At 44.3% G+C, this 18,065-nt stretch overlaps 1 protein-coding gene across 2 annotated transcripts in view; it reads right to left on the bottom strand.

Moving 5' to 3' along the window:
• Window positions 1-15,279, bottom strand: part of JAG1 (jagged canonical Notch ligand 1) — a 35,811-nt gene extending 20,532 nt beyond the window's left edge. The window contains exons 1-3 of one of the 2 annotated variants that reach the window (XM_065059868.1): window positions 14,766-15,279; window positions 13,561-13,866; window positions 2,699-2,750 (exon numbers count right to left, since the gene is read on the bottom strand). In XM_065059868.1, the coding sequence (XP_064915940.1) occupies window positions 2,699-2,750; window positions 13,561-13,866; window positions 14,766-14,843 (436 nt within the window). In that variant the 5' untranslated portion in view covers window positions 14,844-15,279. The remainder of the gene's footprint in view (window positions 1-2,698; window positions 2,751-13,560; window positions 13,867-14,765) is intronic. The other variant, XM_065059869.1, reaches the window with a different exon arrangement.
• Between the last annotated feature and the right edge of the window lie 2,786 nt (window positions 15,280-18,065).

The following is an 18,065-nucleotide window of genomic DNA, read 5'->3' as shown; positions in this document are numbered from 1 at the left end:
ATTGATGAAGTGGAAGAGAGAGGCTTTTTGTACATCTTTTAACTTCCACTCTGCACCTCGCTGGCAGAGAATTTGTTGCTTTCATTCACTTTCTATGGCTACATTTCAAAAGCTGTTAATCCGTCTTTTTATTCGGTGGGCAACTGTATCAGAGGTTTTAGGCAGAGGGAAATCAGCTATTTGACTGCCCACCTTTGCTTATCAGCGAGCCAATTTCTGGAAATTTTAACCATGCATCTCCAGGAAGCAAACAACAACAACGAGGACAAAAGCCAAGACTCCTCTAAGCAGTTTGGGTGGCCAAGGTCACCACAGTTATTTTTGAAAGCCTTTGTTTCAGACAACTTCCAGCTATGGCTTGGTTTACATTTTGCTCTGGTCTCTTATGGCCGACTGGAATTCACATGCAACTGATACCAGTAATTTACAATGGCTCTTTGACATAGTTCGAGATGCGATGTCAGCCCCATTAGCTTTATGTATGAAGCGACAGTAGCAAGATGGCATCTAGACAAGAACGAGAGTAAGGAAACCATTTAAGTTGAATCTTGGCTCCAACAAAGCACGATTCTCATCAGCTTCAACAGGGCCAGAATTTAACTGCAAGCCACTCTTGGAAGTGAGACAAGAGAGAGTATGTGGTAAAGGGAACGTAGGAGGAGTGGAATGTAGAGGGGGGAAGGAAGCATCCACTCTAGGATCTCCTAACAACTGCATTGATCAGAGGATGCTAGAGCTATTGAAAAGTTACACAAAGCCTACTACACTCACTCTTCTTTTTGAGACATCTCACAGAGTCCTTACAATTCAAGAGTAATTAGGGTAAAAGAAAATCCTGAACATCAAAAAAAAATAGTCATCACTTTATATGGTGACAATTATTTAGTTCTAATTATTTCCTTAACAAGTTCTTCAAGACTTATTCTTCAGCTCTGGGAAAGCTGACTGTAAGTAAAGAGATGCGGTACAAAGGAAAAGCTTTGTGCAGTACAGTGACTGAAGTGACCTACAGATGGATATGTGACAGCAAAGCTAGTGCAGGAATGCAAATCAGGAACATATGTAAGAACATGTCTGCACTTGGTCAAATGCACTGCTGAGAAATGAGGCAATTTTGTCTGAAGACAATTGTACTTGCAGAACATGAAAGCAAAGAAAGGGTTCATTGTGTAGCTTTGCAAATGCAGTTGTTTCATGAAAAAAGATGAGCTCTAATAATAGTAAAAGTGGCAGAGACCCAGTCTGAAAAAAAATCCCAGCTCCTACTGTAAACAAGACCTTCATTTTGAATTCAGGCATCTTGCATTTTTAATACAGCTCTGCTGCTGTAGCAACCTATTTTCTGCTCCTCCATAAAACACACCATAGCTAAAAGCCACGAAGCCTCCCAGCCACTGCTTCATGACTGCTGGGATAGGGCCTGAAATGACAGGTACTGCAACAGCGCTGGATGTGGCAGGTTGCAAAGCAACCATTGGCTGTCACTGACAAGTCACATCAATCATTTGCAATGGACGACTTGTTTTCGAGAACTAAGAACTAATAGGACAGCCCATGTATATTTAAAAATTAAAAAGCAGATCTGTGCAGAAAGGTTCCCAGACTCACAGGCCTTTTCCAAACAGTGTACTCCATACCAATTAAAACATAAAACTACACTACACACATTTTTACAAGGCCTTTCTTTCGTGAACCACGAAGTCCATTTCATTACTGTGTGGCTGTCACCTGGAATTCCAAAGTGGACTACAAGAAGCTGTTTAAAAATTTATGTAAGATGGGCCACAGCGCTGCTGCTTCCTTGTTAAAGGAAAAGGTTTGTTGCATCAACAAAAGGTGTACGAGTTCAGGTTCATACTTTCTCCTGTGGTTTTTACCACACACTGTTAAAGCCTTAGATTGAAAATAGCGCTAATTTTGCCCACCTGCTTCAGTAGGAGCAGTGCAGTTCATATGGCAAGAGCCCCTATACAGCTTCCTCTAGGCAACAGGAAAAGCTTAGCAGAAAGTTTCTAAAACCAACCAAAGACATTCAAGGTAAAAGATTCCCACCCTTGATTTCCAGCCAGCTCTACCAGGTGCTGTCTGCTAAATATTTGTCAGCCCCAAATATAAATCCCTAGACATCCAGCTCCCAAGGAAAAGGTGGTAGTCACTCCTGTTTCTCATGGATGGATACCTATACTGGCTCTTACAGAGGTTGTTTTGCTTGATTTTGCATTTTGTTTTTAAAGCAGCATGTTCAGTTTTGAGAAGTACATAGTTTTTAAAGGAGTTCCAAATCAACAACATTTAGGCTTCTGAATATCACTCTAAAAAAACAAACAAACAAACAAACAAAAAAAAAAAAACAAACAAAAAAACACAAACAAAACAAAACAACAACAACAACAAAAAAAACACCTGAAGAAACCCCTCGACTTTTATCCTTCCCAAGGAGAAAGAGGAAATTAATGGCATCTATTTTTAGGCATCAAACTGCTGGTACCTAGGTGAGCAAGCTACTCACTCTCTAAAGGCAACATGAGGGAGACAGGCTGCTACAGAGCATACAGTAGTTGCTCCGAGTCATCTAGGGGAGACCTTTTCCCTCTCCTCATGCCCTACTCAGAGTGGTCTGGTTAGACTACCGAAGACTTTTCAATGGCCAGGAAATCAAGGTGTCTCAACTAAGTAAACCAGAGGAATGAATACTTACTAGTAGAGTTATCATTGTAATCCCATGCCTCAACAAGCAATGTGTAGGATCTCTGCAAGAGAGGAAATAGGAGTTAGTCTCAAAGCCACACATAACTGTAAGAAAAACAAAAACAATTTTAATGGGAAAAAAAAATAATCATGGTCTCTGCTTTAAAATGGAATACTTGAAAACCTAAATAGGTAATAGATTATACTTGAGACAAACATGATCTTCTTGAAACCCCATAAGCTACCTTATCCAGTCTGACTTAGAAGACCTTTCACCTTGGATAGCTCATCTTTGTCATCATTAATGCATCTTATGTACTTAACCAGGAAGTACAGCCTTTGACACTATGCTGCAGCCACAATAAAGCACGTGTGCAAGAATAGCACACGGAAGACTAAAAACATCAGGCTGGCAAAGCATCAAAAAAATCCCAAAAAAACACCCAACACCCCACCCTCAAAAGCTGCTTCAAAAGAATTTTAGTTACAGAAAAGTAGTCTTGATGTCCCTTCCCCCAGCCATCCTGAAAGCCAGAAGTGTTGCTAAGATTACTGTGCTCTGCCTTGACAGCCCCATCTCTAGGGACTTTGCTTTTCAGCACCCCCTTTGAAAGCTTTGTCTGCATGAGGGCCATCGCAGCTCCCACCCGTATCAGGTAACTGAAGGAAGAACAGAGGGCTATGGGAAGGGGGTGGGGTGAGAGAGAAGCAGCATTATAAAACAAAGGCTAAAATCAGACTATTTGGAAGCGCAGGGAAAGGGAAGCCGCACTATCCACCCCGTGTCACTTTTACAGACGCACTAATCTGCCAATGAGCTCGCCAGCACTCCAGTAATAATAATCTAAGCATAAACTAACACAAGTGACTCCATGGGCTGGAAAGGTGCCAGCTATTACATCTAAGCCACCTTTATCTTCAATCCTAACTTGAGAACAAGAGCCATTAAAACATCTTCTCCTCCCCCAGCTCTACTCTGAGATATTATCCAGGCTGTATCTTTCAAAATTGACATTTAGCCAGCCATATCCAAACTTAGAGAATGATTCAAAACCAAAACATTACCACCCCCCAAAAAAATAACTGAGAAAAAATATTACTTAAAAATTAAAAAGTATAATAATAAGTATAAATGAGGTAATAAACACAACATATTTCTGCTGAGCAGAACAATAACAAATAAAAACTCTCCATGAAGGATTACAATGCTTTGCCATCAAAGCTGTGTATTTTAATATTTATTTCTTCTTAGTTTTATCAGTGCTCAGTCGCAGTCTGCTCACTTATGGTCTGCACTGCTTAACACCTTTTCTGTAACAGAAACCAAAACACAGTTCTGAGAGTAAGCTGCTACAAGGTACAAGTGTAAGGCAGACCTCAAATTCCTTAAAAGGAGAGAGAGGAATAAAAAAAGTTAAGCAGACTGTTTTCTCACGACTGGACACAGCATGCAGCCTCTGAATGAAAACCTAGTTTGTGATGGACACCAGCTTGGAATATCGCCTAAATATGTTTCATATTCAAAACAGACTAGGATTCCATTTCGTTCACTGATAACTGTGGGAAAATGCTTCAGAAAGTAAGCAAAGCTGGGCAAGCCAAGACATGCGCCCAAACTTCGATGCAGAGTCTGCATTGGCCCAAACCATTTTTGGTTAATATTTCATAAAAGTTACATTTTATTTGTTACTATTCTAGACCAAGCCTCTCAACTTGAAAGAAACTCTGAAAATAAAATAGGACACAATGTGATCATTTAATACTGTTTAAAGCAGTTTTAAGAGTCCTTATACAAGCCAGTGGTAAAAAAAAAAACCACAAAACAAAAAACCGCACACAGAATAGAACTCCTGAGCCATATTACACATATAGATTGCACTATCTTGGGTGCTTCCTCACTGGTTTAATTACCAACATTGAGAAGCACAAGCACAACATGTTAGTGCAAGCTTGAAAAAAAATATTATGATATAGGGAATGAATTATGGCAACTAGCACTACTTCCAATAAAGTTAAGGATGTTTTCCTTTCGGCCTTGCATAATTGTTTTGGAAGATATTTTGTCTAAACTCATAGCAACAGTTCCCGGTTGGTTCTCAGGACTGTTTACCAACACACCTAGCCCTTAAGGAAAGGAAAGGTTGAATCCTTGCTTTAACTGCTACTGTTGCTAGATACTTGCGTGACCACTTTCCAACACCACACAGTTTGTTTAAAGAGAGGAGAGGCTTCTGCTTAACTGGATGGAAACAAGATGCAGGGGGAATAGACGTACCCTAGCAATTCCCTCGTTTCTATGTGCCCCCTCTCACCTCATCTGAGTATTTCAGATGAAGAATCCCTGTTCTGAAAAGGGATGATAAGAAGAATGGCAGTTTAATCTCCTGGCTCTGCCCCTCTCAGCATGGGGCAAAGAAAGGACAAGACTTTGTGTTCAAAATGGGACACTTCTGAACAAAAGACACAAGATACCCACAGCCCCACAACAAGAGTAGCAAGTCACCCTCAACAATCCAACTATCTCACACTTCTAGCCAGTTCCTCCCATCTCCCAAAGCAGCAGCTCTGTGCAAAGACTGCACTGTTGAGATTTTTTTTAAAGTGCATATCATCCCCACTCTATAGATCAACAATTCAGATATCTCAGGAATGACTACTTACAGCGTGGAGGTTTAACTTTTCCCATGCCCATAGGTGACCTCTGCCCATCTTTGAATAAATATATATATCCAGACACAAGAATTCCACATCGTGCACCTTATTCCATCAAAGCAATGTCCTAGGCAACAAGGCAGCAGTGAACTTTCCAGAGTCACACCCAATTAGCCACTGTAAACCTGAGCTTGACCAGAAGGCAGGGATTCTGGCCTCAGAGGAAAGGCAGCTTGAAAGGAACAGCAAGACGGCACATTTTGCAGAACATCCACAGCAGCCCAGAGGACTGAAAGGCAGCATGGTCAAATTTAAGCACAGCTCCTATGAATTAAGCTATGAGAGGATGGAAATGGTTAAGCTCACACTCAAAAAAACCCCACAAAGCAAGCACCAATGTGCAAAAGCTGTTTTCCTCAATGACATGACACCATGATTTAGCCTGATCCATTGATAATACAAATCAAGAAAGTCTGTGAAGACCCTGAAATCCATCACAAACTACCCCTTTTAAGGGACTGAAAGGCCAATGCAATCTCTTTTCTGGTCATTTAAATGAAATATTAGCAGCTCCAGGTAAGCAGACGGTGTTTAAGCTCACAGCTTGATTACCATCTTCCCTCCCTTCATCCAGACACCCACCCAAAAGAGGTGTTTTTGTACTCTGGCTTCTAAAGTCATTCTGCAAGTCAGTGGGACAGAACAAGATTAAAACATCAGGCTCATTAGTGAAAGGACTACCTCCTTTTTGAAAGAGGCTGCAACTAGTCAAACTTCTTTCCCTCCTATCCTTGTGGTTAAACCATGCAAGAGCTTTGCTGAGCATGTGAAACCATGACTAGACAAATGCAGTGGGAAGTTTGCATTTTGAGCGCTGCGCCTGCTCCTCCTCTGCCAAACAAGGCGAGCAGGTTAAGCCCAGAGATGTTCTCCTCATGCTCTGCCAGCTGTGCACAGCTGTGAAGACCAGTTTGAGAAGGGCCCTCAAACCTCATCTGCATCCTAGGGAAGGAGGCTAGGAGGCTGGCATGCGGTCACAAGCAGGCCACAGCAAATTGCCAAGAAGTCCAGCAATCCCTCCTCCCTTCAGCTGGAAGAAGGTGAGATAGGGAAGAGGGAAACTGAGGAGTATTTCAAAGCGCCCAAGGGCCAGGGAGGAGAATCCCTCTGCGTGGAGTTAAGGCTAGTCACAAAATCACTTCTTCTAAACGTCAGCAGGGCTCTCTCACCCTTGTTGCAACATGACAAGTCAAGATGATGCTATACAGATGCATCACAACGTCATGCCATGCTCAGCACTGACAGAGTATTCCTTCAAAGGACTTGAAGAATACTGGTTTCTCATCCAGATGAGATGGGGACCTACAAGGGAGAAGAAAGGAAACAGCCTAACCCTCCTAACCCTTTGTCAAATGCAACATAGCCAGGAAGCTCTCCTTTGGGCCAGTAAAGCAATACCCTATAAAGCTGTTACTCTCTCAACCCTGCGTATATAAACAGAGCCCAAGCTGTAAGGATCTCACACCTCAGAGTCTGTGGCCAAGAGCCAGGCAGAACCTCACGCAGGCAGCCCAGCCAAGAGCCTCATCAGAATATGCCCACATGAAAACAGAGCACATTGTTCCCTTAGTCTTCATTTTGAGTAGTTCCTTCAACGCTATTAGTGCCAGTAAACGCTTCATTGCCACATAAAGGAGAAAACATGAAAACAAATGTAACTATATTAGCAGCTTCCAGGACAGACTTTCCCCTCATTCTGGCTTGGCACAAGCCAAGCCAGTAACTGAAGTCAAGACCTTCTCTGCGATGCAGCTGCCACCCTCCTGCCAAATGATGAAGGACACAAAAGTACCGCTATCCAAACTATGCATACGCTTAAGCATCCAGTAAACCAGGCTGATCTCTGATCTGGCAAGCCTGCTGGAATAATGAGTGTCCTGTGAATACATAAAGTGCTGAAATTGCCATTGTGTGAAGTAAGTCCATGGTTTGTCTGGGAGCCGAGCAATGCTGAGTCTACTGCTGCTTCCTGTTGCTTGTCCTGTATTAGCATTATTTTTGGATAGGCCCCATTATGTTCTGTAATCCTCACTGCAGTCAGTATGGCCACACTATTGTTCTTGGTTAATATTAGCAGTCAATGCCTCTGTCTGGGTGGCCGGACTACAATGTATTCCAATCATAAAACTAGTGTGCATTAACTGAACAATGTACTGGGACAGAGCGGGGAGACTTGGGGTCCTCCCTTCTCCCCTCCTTTAAAAACTGAAAAAAAAATTTGGCATATTTTTTTTTTCCTTCTTTCTTTTTAAACTAATGATTTTAAGTGATTTCAGCTACCAGTGTGCATTGTACGACAACTGCATTTTAATCAGCACCTTATCTCGTTACCAAGTTATTTTCTCACGGAGTCCCACTTGTCAAAGACTAGCAGGCAGGCCGAGATGTCAATGGTTGCTTTCAACCCTCCCCAACAAGCAGATTACCTGCTCTTATCAGTCCCCCTACCTGTTTAAAGCATCCCACTGATAATTAAATGCACCAGTTACAAAAGGGTGGCAAGGTTAATAGAGAGAATACCTAGTAGGCAGCCAAGCAAAACAGTCAGGTTCACATAGAGCAAGCCTGAACAAGAAGCCTTTCTACTTATTTACCTAACTGCATAAGAACTGGGTTGAGCTGGTAAAAGACTCTGGATGTTTGACTATTTACAAACCACTTTAACCACTTCTATCCACATTTTACAGTTTCTTCTGAACACTACAAGAATAATGAGTGTAATTTATGCTGCACAACATTGACCACAGAACCATGAGCTCCACAGACTAACAAAAAACAAACGCAACAGCTTCTAGTTTTGACATCTCTCCCCATGTTGAGGCACATGGGTCACCAGCTACAATTATTAGAACTGTGTCAATTTACATATAAAAATTCTATTCATCAGCAGAAATGCAAAGTCAAGTTCAGCTTGAATTTTCAAAACCAATCCTGTCATTAGAATTATCTACAGAGAAATACTTTCAAAAACTGTAACTTAAGGTTTTGTACTACAGGGCATCAGACTTCAGAACTGAAGTTGGAATAAGCGTCATGTATAAAAGTGCAAGCCTCTTGTATGGCTCAACATCTCATTTAATTAGCTAAGGCCCAGCTTTCCTAGCTTCAGAACTCATTTACTTCTATTCCTGCCTTCAGTCCACAAAGAAGCAGTAAGTTTCCTTAACTAGAATTTTAAGCATAAAGCAACCTTATGCAATTCATTTGCAGACATGCAGACTTCCAGCTGCATAAACAAGCTGACAGGGCTGGATGTTTGTAGTCTGAGAAAGTTTAGGAACAAGCTTCAACGCCAGGCCCAATCCCACTGCCATTGAAGTTAAACTGGAGCAGGCCTTTATTATAACAAGAATTAAAATTCTGAGAGCAGGCAGGATAAGGATTTATTTTTAGACATATTATGGTAATATAGTCAAATGGATTTACCAGGAAGATGAAGTTCTGAACTGACTGGAACATAAATAACTCTTAAGAACATGCAAGTTCAAAACCTCTGAATGAATGTATCACTCCTATGCAGTCCTGGGAAAAAAAAACAGCCTTGTGGATGCTAATTATGCTTCAGATGTCACTTAGTACTCTCAGCTCCATTTTGGATAGAAATCCTAGGCAAAACATTGCACTTTGAGTGCTGAAGAGTTATTCTTAAATTATTAGTCAACAATAAGTGACACAGTGTGGATTTGGTTAACATGCATTTTGTTATTATAAATATTTCTTCTGATCTGCCCATGATCCAAGATGACTTATCGGGCATTCTTTAAGAAAAGCTTGAACAATATCTGCATTTGCTTCTACAAGTGTTCAAAAGTTACCTGGAGGAGGGACGGAAAAACAAAATCAAAAAATAAGCTTTAGTTTTATGAATGTGACCTACTGGTTTTTTGTTTAAAAAAAAAAGCAGTTGAATGAAGTGCTTTTTCTCTCAGATTCAAAAGGCTATTACTTTAGTATCAGCTGCAGATTAGGATTTTTGAAGCCTCTGGTGTCAAGACAGGGGAAAAAAGTTCATCAAGCTTAAAAAACACTGAAGATCTTTTATTATCCCTTTCTAGCCAAGAAAAACAATGCCTATCCAGAAAACATCTTTTTTATCTTCAGCAACCAGTAACAGTAAGATTTGTTATTAAAAAGGAAAAAAGCTGACTATTGTACTTTTTAGATGAAGCTTAAAATAATACATTCAAATTTTTTTAAATTGTATTTTACACTAAAGTCATTTAGATGCTGGAGGGTTTTTTTTTTTCACCTCAGTAGTTTCCTGGTGTGTTGGTGCAATTGGCTCCAATATTAAATAATTACAAGGTTCATAATTTCAGGATAAACAAGCTGTCTGAAATTGGAGCTATGCATACCAAAGGAATTGCCAAGTTTGACCTCCTTCTTACTTACAGTCTCATCACCCCTCGAAAGATCTCTCTTTATATAAAAGCAAAGTTCAGTGCTAAGCTTTGCTTAGTTAATGCACAGTTCCCTTAAGGTAGGGCACACACCACACTTCAGGTGCCGTCTGATTCTTTAAGGAAGAGAAAAGATTTGATTTATGTCTGAGAAGAGCATGTGTCTACCATGAAACAAAACTTGTTGAGACAGACTTTGACAACAGAAACACGGAAATCCTTTTGTTCCGTACTTTTCTATGTGTCTTCATAAACCAAGTTGCCTATCAAGAAAGTCACTAAAGTCTCAAAATGATTGCAAGAAGTCTACTTTTTTTTTTTTTCCTTAATAACCATTATTATTATTGTTTCAGTTTACTGAAGAATTGCTAGCTACTGCAGGAGTAGCTTTCTGACACACTCTAGGTCCTTTATTCTGGCTGCTGCCCTGTTTCCTAGCAACTTACTCAAACCTTCCATCATTTCAATTAATTTATGGCCCACCATCTCCACACCCATTACTCACAGGGGTACATATCAAAACTGACAAGAGCAAACTGCATAAGTTATTAATAAGACTCTGAGACTTCAAATCTACACTGCAACTACAACTACAAACCATACCTAACAATATATTTAAAGCACACAGTTTTAAAGCACATAATTCTCTTTTCTTCTTCTCTTGTATGATGAATAAAGACCTCTTAATGCAATATAACTATTTTTCACAAATGGCATAAGAGGGCAGCTTGACATGAGATTTTTTTAAGTAGTCAAGGCAACAAGACTTCTTAATGTTACTGACTCAAGCTGGAACATCCAAGAAAAGTCTCCCTCACATAGCAGAACACAAACAATACATATTCAGAGACGAGCATGAATTTTCAAGTGCAATATGATTAACATTTCAGTCTAGCTCCTATTACCTTTACTGTCATTTTCAGTTATATTCAAAGACAACTCTCATATTCAGCCCCACTGGTAAATGCAATGTTAGTCTCAAGCTTTTAGTAAAGTCCACATTCACCCATCTAAAGATTTTTTTTTAAGTTCTGAAACTTCAGCATCAGATTTGAGTTGACTAATTAAGTTTGCTACTTTATCTGTAGAGCTTTCTAAAGAGCTAAAATGATTTGTGTACACAATTTTAGTAAAAATAAGGGCTTTGCCACATTAGATATTCTTTTGTTCAAATGCCATTTGAAAGTCACAATGGCTAGCTTAAAAGCTGTGTCCTATGGATGTTAAAGCTGGGAAGCAGGCTTGATAATTGCAAGCAGACTATCATCACAATCTCAAAAAAGTATATTTCTGCATGGGAATATGCAAGAGTTCATTCAAAAAAATTCCAGTCTTAGGAAAGAGAGTGTGTGAAGTTGTCAAGCTTTACACATTTCAAAGGCTGCACTGGAGTTTTGCTGTTGCTGCTATAGGACTCCAGTTGTCAATTAGATTCAGCAGGACAATAGAAGCACTTCTTTTACTAAGATTCAGGCAAGCTTAGAAAACTTCTCCCATGGTCCCCACCCCCCAAAACCCACCCTCTATGCACAGATTTCCCTTCCCAACCCTATGAAGAGAGGGGCTCTTAGAAGGAATGTGTTTCACATGTTTTTATATATATTCACATATTGTCAGATTCAAGGCACTCAAATTACTTGGAACAGGGTAGAGGGCTCATTAAAAATAAAACAAAAATCAAAACAAACAAACAACTACATATATATATCTCCTTGATGAACCCGAGTTTTCTAAAAAAAGTCAAAATCTGCAACACAAGCACTGCAACTATTGGCAGAGCTTCAAATACCTCAGATTTTTACAAAGCCCTTTATCCCTTTGATGGCATATTTGATAACAGTTTTATCTCATTTCATGTCAGAAAAAAAAGAGAAAGAAAAGAGAAGGAAAGAAAGGAAGGACTTGTACTTCCAACAGAGAGTACTTTTGTTAACTCTGCTATTGTACTTTGTAATACTATCTCCTTAAAAACGCAGACTTGATTTCACCCTTGTGCCTCTCCAGCCCTCAGTACTCCAGAAGTCACAACTGACAGAGGAGGCAGGTAGGAGGCAGCACAGGACGTTTCAAGAACACATGGCTGCCTGCAGCACTTGGCTGCAGGACTACAAAGTGGGTGTCTACACTACAACTGGAAAAGGAATGCTTTGGGGCGGGCTTCCCCCCCCTCAAAAAAAAAAGTCCAGGCCCTCCCAGTAACCAGTCCTTATCTGACTGGCAAGGGCCAAGCTTTAGAGGGAGTGGAAAGTCTACAAATGCTTCCACCTCGCCAGCAGTGATAGTGACAGAGGATAGGAAACAAGATTCACCCCTCCCCTGCATGCACGTAAGAGCCCTCCTCCCCTCGCAAAAATGACCTTAGGCATCTAGGTTAGGATGACTGGATCTTCAAAACTGCTGAGCATCAACATATCCCAAGGCAGTTGGTGGGAAATTGTCTGCTCAGCGCCTTTGGAGAAGGGGACGGGGGAAAAACAGTTTTGTTTCCTAGGTGATCTTTAAATATAACTTTTAGAAGCATAAATTTGGGAGTTTTCAGCTTTCATATCATAGCATTCCAGAGAGCCACCACAAAAGATAAACTGTTACATGTGTCTAAGAGCCCCCTAGAACAGTCATCCTCAGTTTGTGCCTGCCTGGTCACTAAACAATGCACCTCCTGGCACCCAATGCCACGGGCAGCTTTCTGTGTCCAGAAACCCTACAGCCTGCATCTGTGGGTCTGTCCTGGGCGATGGTCCTTTTGGAAAGCTGGTCCTCACTTACTGTGCAGCAAATAAAAGAGCTGACTATATAAAAGCTTCAACCCTCTTGAGCACTCCCAGAAGAAACAAGCAGCACTGAAGTCAAAATGAGAGTTCGTTACATGACCAACAACAAAACAGGCTTCTGCAAAAGAAAGGGTCACCCGTCCTCCATCTCACTGCTCCACAAGGCTCACGAGTGTTTGCTAGAGTGGACAACAGTGGGAAAGTGCCTTTCAAAGAGCCCCACCTCCTTGAGCCGTCTAATTTTACATGCAGCTAGAGGGAAGCCAGAATCTGTGGACCACAGAGGCAAGTAGCCAGGAAAAGGTGTGCTGTGGGGAGGAGTGTGTGAAATAGCCCAAAAGCTAAGACTAGGCTTTTCTCAGTCTTTAGCTTCTAGAGCCCACAAGTACCTCAAAACCTTCCAAGCTTCCCAGGGAAGCTGGCAACTAGCTCACCAAGAGCAGCAGCTCCCATCAACACCGAGCAGCGCAGGGAGATTTCCCCTCGGGAGAAGCAGGAAGCCTTCCCAAACACGCTCCAGGGAAGGAGGCCAGCTATGACACACACTTTTCACACGGGATCCCTCTACAGCCCCTAACCCACTGCTCTTTTGGCTTAAGCCCAAGACTTCACTGGTTTGGAAAAAAAAAAATTAAAAAAAAAATGAACTTCTGACCTTCTAAGTCTCAAGAGACTTATTCATGCTGTAAAGTGCAGAGATACTGGGTTTGCTTCCCTGACCCATTTAGATCCCCCTCGCTGCACATCTGACTTTCAAATTTAACAGGCTGTGCATTGTGAGCCCCAGGGAACAAAAACAAAAACACCACCACATTTTACTTGTTTCTGTGCTGCGGATTCCCGAGGCTCTTGCCAAGATGCCTGCTCCCTCCCCAGTCCTGGTCCCTCTGCCCCTGCGCGAGACGTTCGAGCTCGGCTCGGCATGGCTATGGCCATGTCAAACAGGACCGTCCAACAGAGGCAGAGCCAGAGCAAGGCCACGCACTCACCGGCCAGGCAAAGCTGAAAGGGATAACAATCCGGTTCTTTTCATTATTCCGGTTGTACTTTAAATTGAAGGTATTTCCTCCGATGACAGGAGTGGATTTGGATCCGAAGCTGCAAGGACCACCAGCCGTGACCCGGGATTGATACTCCTTCAGGCAAACTTTAAAATAGGTATCACACTCGTCTCTGGTGCATTTTCTGTCTCCTGGGTTTCGGGTGCCATCACAGCAATTTCCATTTTGCAGTTCACCATTCACATTTTGCATGGATAAGATCTCCAACTCAAACTGTCCCGACGCTAAAGTCACCTGTTAATCCCAAGAAAGAACCGGAGGAGAAAACAAAAACCAAACAAACAAAAAAAAGAAACAAGAAACAGACAGTTACCTCACTTTTTTCCCCAAACACAATCTACAACAACTCTGCAGACAGAAGAAAGTTATCTTAACTGCTTTCAAGAAGCACATCCATAACATTAAAAAAAAAAGAGCAACCACTCCAAGCTTTTCCCTACCAGACACCCATGAGAAAGGCTCATAAATCATCCCAACCATATAATACCAGTAATGCTAAAAGACAACCTTAAGTGCCCATTTCAAAAAAACACTGTATGTACGAGGAAAGCTTCCAAATCGTTAGGAAATAAAACTAAATCAAACGGAGAGTGCACACACGCGAGCAAACCCAAAGAAACCCGATGTAGCCAAAGCACTCTGGAAATGCAACCCTTCGGCAGCTGAGATGGGGAAAATAGCCTCCCTGCTCAAGGCTGCCCAGCTGAGATTCAGACATTGCTCGTTAGTCACCCCAAGAGTACTGCAATTAACAGTTAAAAAAACAGAAAAAAGGGAAAAAAAAAAAAAGTAATTTCGTAAAAAAGCGGTTTGCAGTAATAGCAATTTTTATTCCCATGGAATTAAGTCTTGCTGTAAGGAAGACTTCTGCCTGTGCCATCTCCGCAGAAAAGTTAGCAGCTGTAACTCCACTGTCGCTGGGGCAGCTTTGCAGAAGCGCCTTGCGCACCGCTCAAGATTCGGGTTTTTTTTTTTTTTTTTAAAAAAAAAACACCTCCCGCAATCACTGCGGGACCCGCGTTCCGCAGAAAAGTGCAAAATTCCTGCGAATTCCTCGAGAGCCCAACTCCGGCTGGCTGAGGCTTCCCTCCCTCCCTGCCCGCCCGCCAGCGGCTGCAGCCCCAGGTACGTACCTTCGCCCGCAGCCCCAGCAGCGCCAGGAGGAGGCCGAGGGAGCACGCCGCCGCGGCTGCCCGCCGGGGCGCACGCATGCCGCCGCGCTGCCCGCCCGCCTGCAGGCCGCCGCTGTCCGCCGCTCGCTCCGGGACGGGACGGGGAGGGCCAGGAGGGGAGGAGGAGGAGGCGCCGCCGCTGCTGCCCGCCGCCGCCCCGCTCTAATATACCGCGCCGGCCGCGGCGCGCACCCGCGCCGAACAACGCCGCTTTTCAAGCGCTTTCAATAGCGCCCCGGTCTTCAATGCAAAGCAGCCCAGCCTCCTTTTATTCTCCTTATTCTCTCGCCTCCCTCTTTTCTTCCCCTTTTCTTTTCTTTTTTTTTTATTATTGCGATTATTATCCCGATCCTTTTATTTCTTTCAGGTCGCCGGGCACCGCACGGTGGAGGCGCGGCGAGCCCCCCGCCCCCCCGAGACACACACACACACACGCGGACACACACACACGCACATGCAGCGCACACACCAGCCGGCCGCCCGTCTGGGAACCCCGCAGCCGCTCGGCTTCATCTAGCCCACGGCGGCAGGCGGGGAGGCCGCCCGCCCGCGCATGCGCCCATCCATATGCATGAGGAGGGAAAGAGGAGGAGAATGGCAGGAGCAGGGGAAGGCAGGTACCGGCAGGAGGGGCGGAGGTAGGCGGGTACCGAGAGGAGGGATAGCCGGCCGCGGGCGGCACCGAGCTGCGGGCGGCGGCTGCTCCGCCGGAGGGGGGTGACGAGCCGTGGCTCTAGGCTGCCCCATCCCGCCTCCCTCTCTCGGGAAGCCCCGCACCGCAGGTGCCTCCCGGGATACCTGGAGCTGCGGCCTCGCTGAGGCGGCTCGGGAGCGGTGGGCTGAGGCAGCGCCGCACGGAGGGAAGCGCTTTTCCCGCCCGCTGAGGGGGACGTGCGGCGTCCTCGCTGCCCGGGAGCCGTAGCCCTTTTCCCCCTCGCCTCCTCAGGGCTGGTTAAAAGGAAAACGAAGCCTTTGCGGGCGGTTTTGCTGTGGAAACTTCCCTGCCCTGGGCCGGCGGCAGCCGCCTGGTTTCCCGCCCCGCGTTACCTGAGGCAGCGCGGCCGTTTCGGGGCGGGGGGCACGCGCGCGCCTGGGGCGCGAGCCTTGAGCGACCGTTGAGGGACCGCTGAGGGACCGCTGAGGTGATGGTGCTCCCCGAGCGCGGGATATCGCTCCGCCAGGGGAAGGAAAGGGCGGACAGCCTCGTCTCCGAGGTGGAGGCCGCGGCTCTCCTGAGGGAAGCAGAGGTGGCAGTCGCCACCGTGGGACTCGTTGTTCGCTCCATAGCACGAGGCCAAACCACCACAGATGTCCCGTGGGGCAGGAGGGAACGAGCTGGAAGTGAGGCGCCATCCCTCAGCTGCAGCCCAGGCTGGGCGGCCCACAAAGGCAGCGCTGAGTGCACAGGCTCTGTCAGGCTCATCTGCTCCTGGCACTGGAGCTACATGTCCCGGCTGTCCAGCTTCCACGTAAGTGCTGTAATTTGTCAGCCACATCTTTTCAGGAGCAGAGCCTAGAGGAGCATAGTCAGGTGGTTACCTGTGGGGCTCCTTGCCACGGGGCACTGAGAAGCTCAATAGTTTGCGCAGTAGCAAAAAGTGTTCAGAGTGGCTCCCAGAGGAAGAGCCACGCATCAAAGGGCATTGAACAACAAAACAAGACACTCATAGGTTTGTCACTGGTTTGGGAAGTCCCTGAGTTGCTGGTGTAGAAGTTGGGTGAATGTGCTGGGAATTGTCACTGCATCACTGTCCCTTTCTTCCTGAGGTGCTGGAGACAGGAACCTGGCCTACATGACGTTTGGTCTGACCCAGAACAGCTATTCTTATGTTCCTATCTCCTATTCCACTCTGATCTAACACAGTACATGTACAAATATCTATTTTATACACCAGAGTCAGTGGCATAGAGGAAAACAAGATTTCTGACCTAATTTTATCTCCTTTGTTTTCATTTCCTATGGCAAAAGCAAAGTGCATGCTTGTTCTTGGCCGAGGTAAAGTCCATCCTGTTACCGAGCGTCTAAGGCTGTGAAGCCAGCGGTACTTGTGGCCCTAATGCTAGAACCGTGCTCATGCTTTCATCAGACTCCTGCAGATCACTTCCCATTTGTGAGTTCAAAACTTAGATTACATGCCAGCAATTTTGGTACGCGGTTGCTGAATCCTCCTTCCAGCCTCGTTCAACCCAGGAGTTCTAACAGGGTTGATTGTTCTTTACTTGGAGTCATTAACTTTTCTTAGGCTGGTAAACCTTCATTGTGTTTTATCCACAAAGCCCCTGCACTTTGCTGATATGAGAACCAGTGTCTCTCTTATTTTTTTATTCAGTGGGTGTTGGTTACCTTCCGCAGCCGATTTAAATGTTACTCATTCACAAGTGCCACACATGCGCTCCTCTGGGCCTTTAAATACCCTGCTGCCTCCTGGTACGCTCCGTACCTTTAGGGCAGGTCTGGAGTTGGCCTTTCTGCACGAGGTTACTCCACCTGTTTGACTCCAGTGCTTAAGAAATCCAGAGTTCTGGTTCCCACAGTGCTTGTGACTCAGCAGCATAGCTGCCCTTAAACAGAATTACTTGTCCAACAACTTAAAATGCTTTGCAAGCACTAATGAATTAAGCCTCCCAATGTCTTGAGATGCAAAGTGTTACTGATAGGTAAACCAAGGCAGAGTGCAAGGTGTGCAAAAGTCCACTGTGAGCCCTCTCCCTCACAGATCTGAAAGAAATTTTGACCTCATGGAAGTCAGTAGCAAGATTATCTTAATTTATTAAGGCCAGAATTTCCACCTTGAAGTCCTGTCTCCTGCTTTTCTTTTCTCAAGGACAGATCTTCAGCCACTGCACTGAAAACCAATTGAGCGTGGTGCATTATGCAGCCTGAGGATCTTTTTAAGATGTCCATTTCCCTGCATATACAGCAATGTACAAATTCCTGCATGTGCACAGGGGGACTGAATTGTAGTTGTTTTGAGTAGCCCAAAACTGGTGCATGTGAAATTCCTGCCACTACGTCCATGTCTCACGAGGCGTGGAGCTGACGTGTCTTCCTTTGAGGCCGGTGAAGAACTTTTCAACGTCTGGCACTCAGCTTTTTACATTGCGTAGTTACTTCCTGCTAATCTTCCTATTCTGACATAATTAGATTACATCCACCTTAGAAGCCGTTAGAAACGTCTCGTGTGCCAAGGTCCGATGTTCCTGACAGTACTTTGCTTCAGGCCTGAATCAGTTCCCTGGTATAAAATTAGATCCGGCTTT

This window comes from Columba livia, chromosome 3 (assembly GCF_036013475.1).
Source record: "Columba livia isolate bColLiv1 breed racing homer chromosome 3, bColLiv1.pat.W.v2, whole genome shotgun sequence".
Classification (NCBI taxonomy): Eukaryota; Metazoa; Chordata; class Aves; order Columbiformes; family Columbidae; genus Columba; species Columba livia.
The sequence above is the reverse complement of the archived record's forward strand: the minus strand, read 5'-3'. Positions and strand labels throughout refer to the sequence as shown.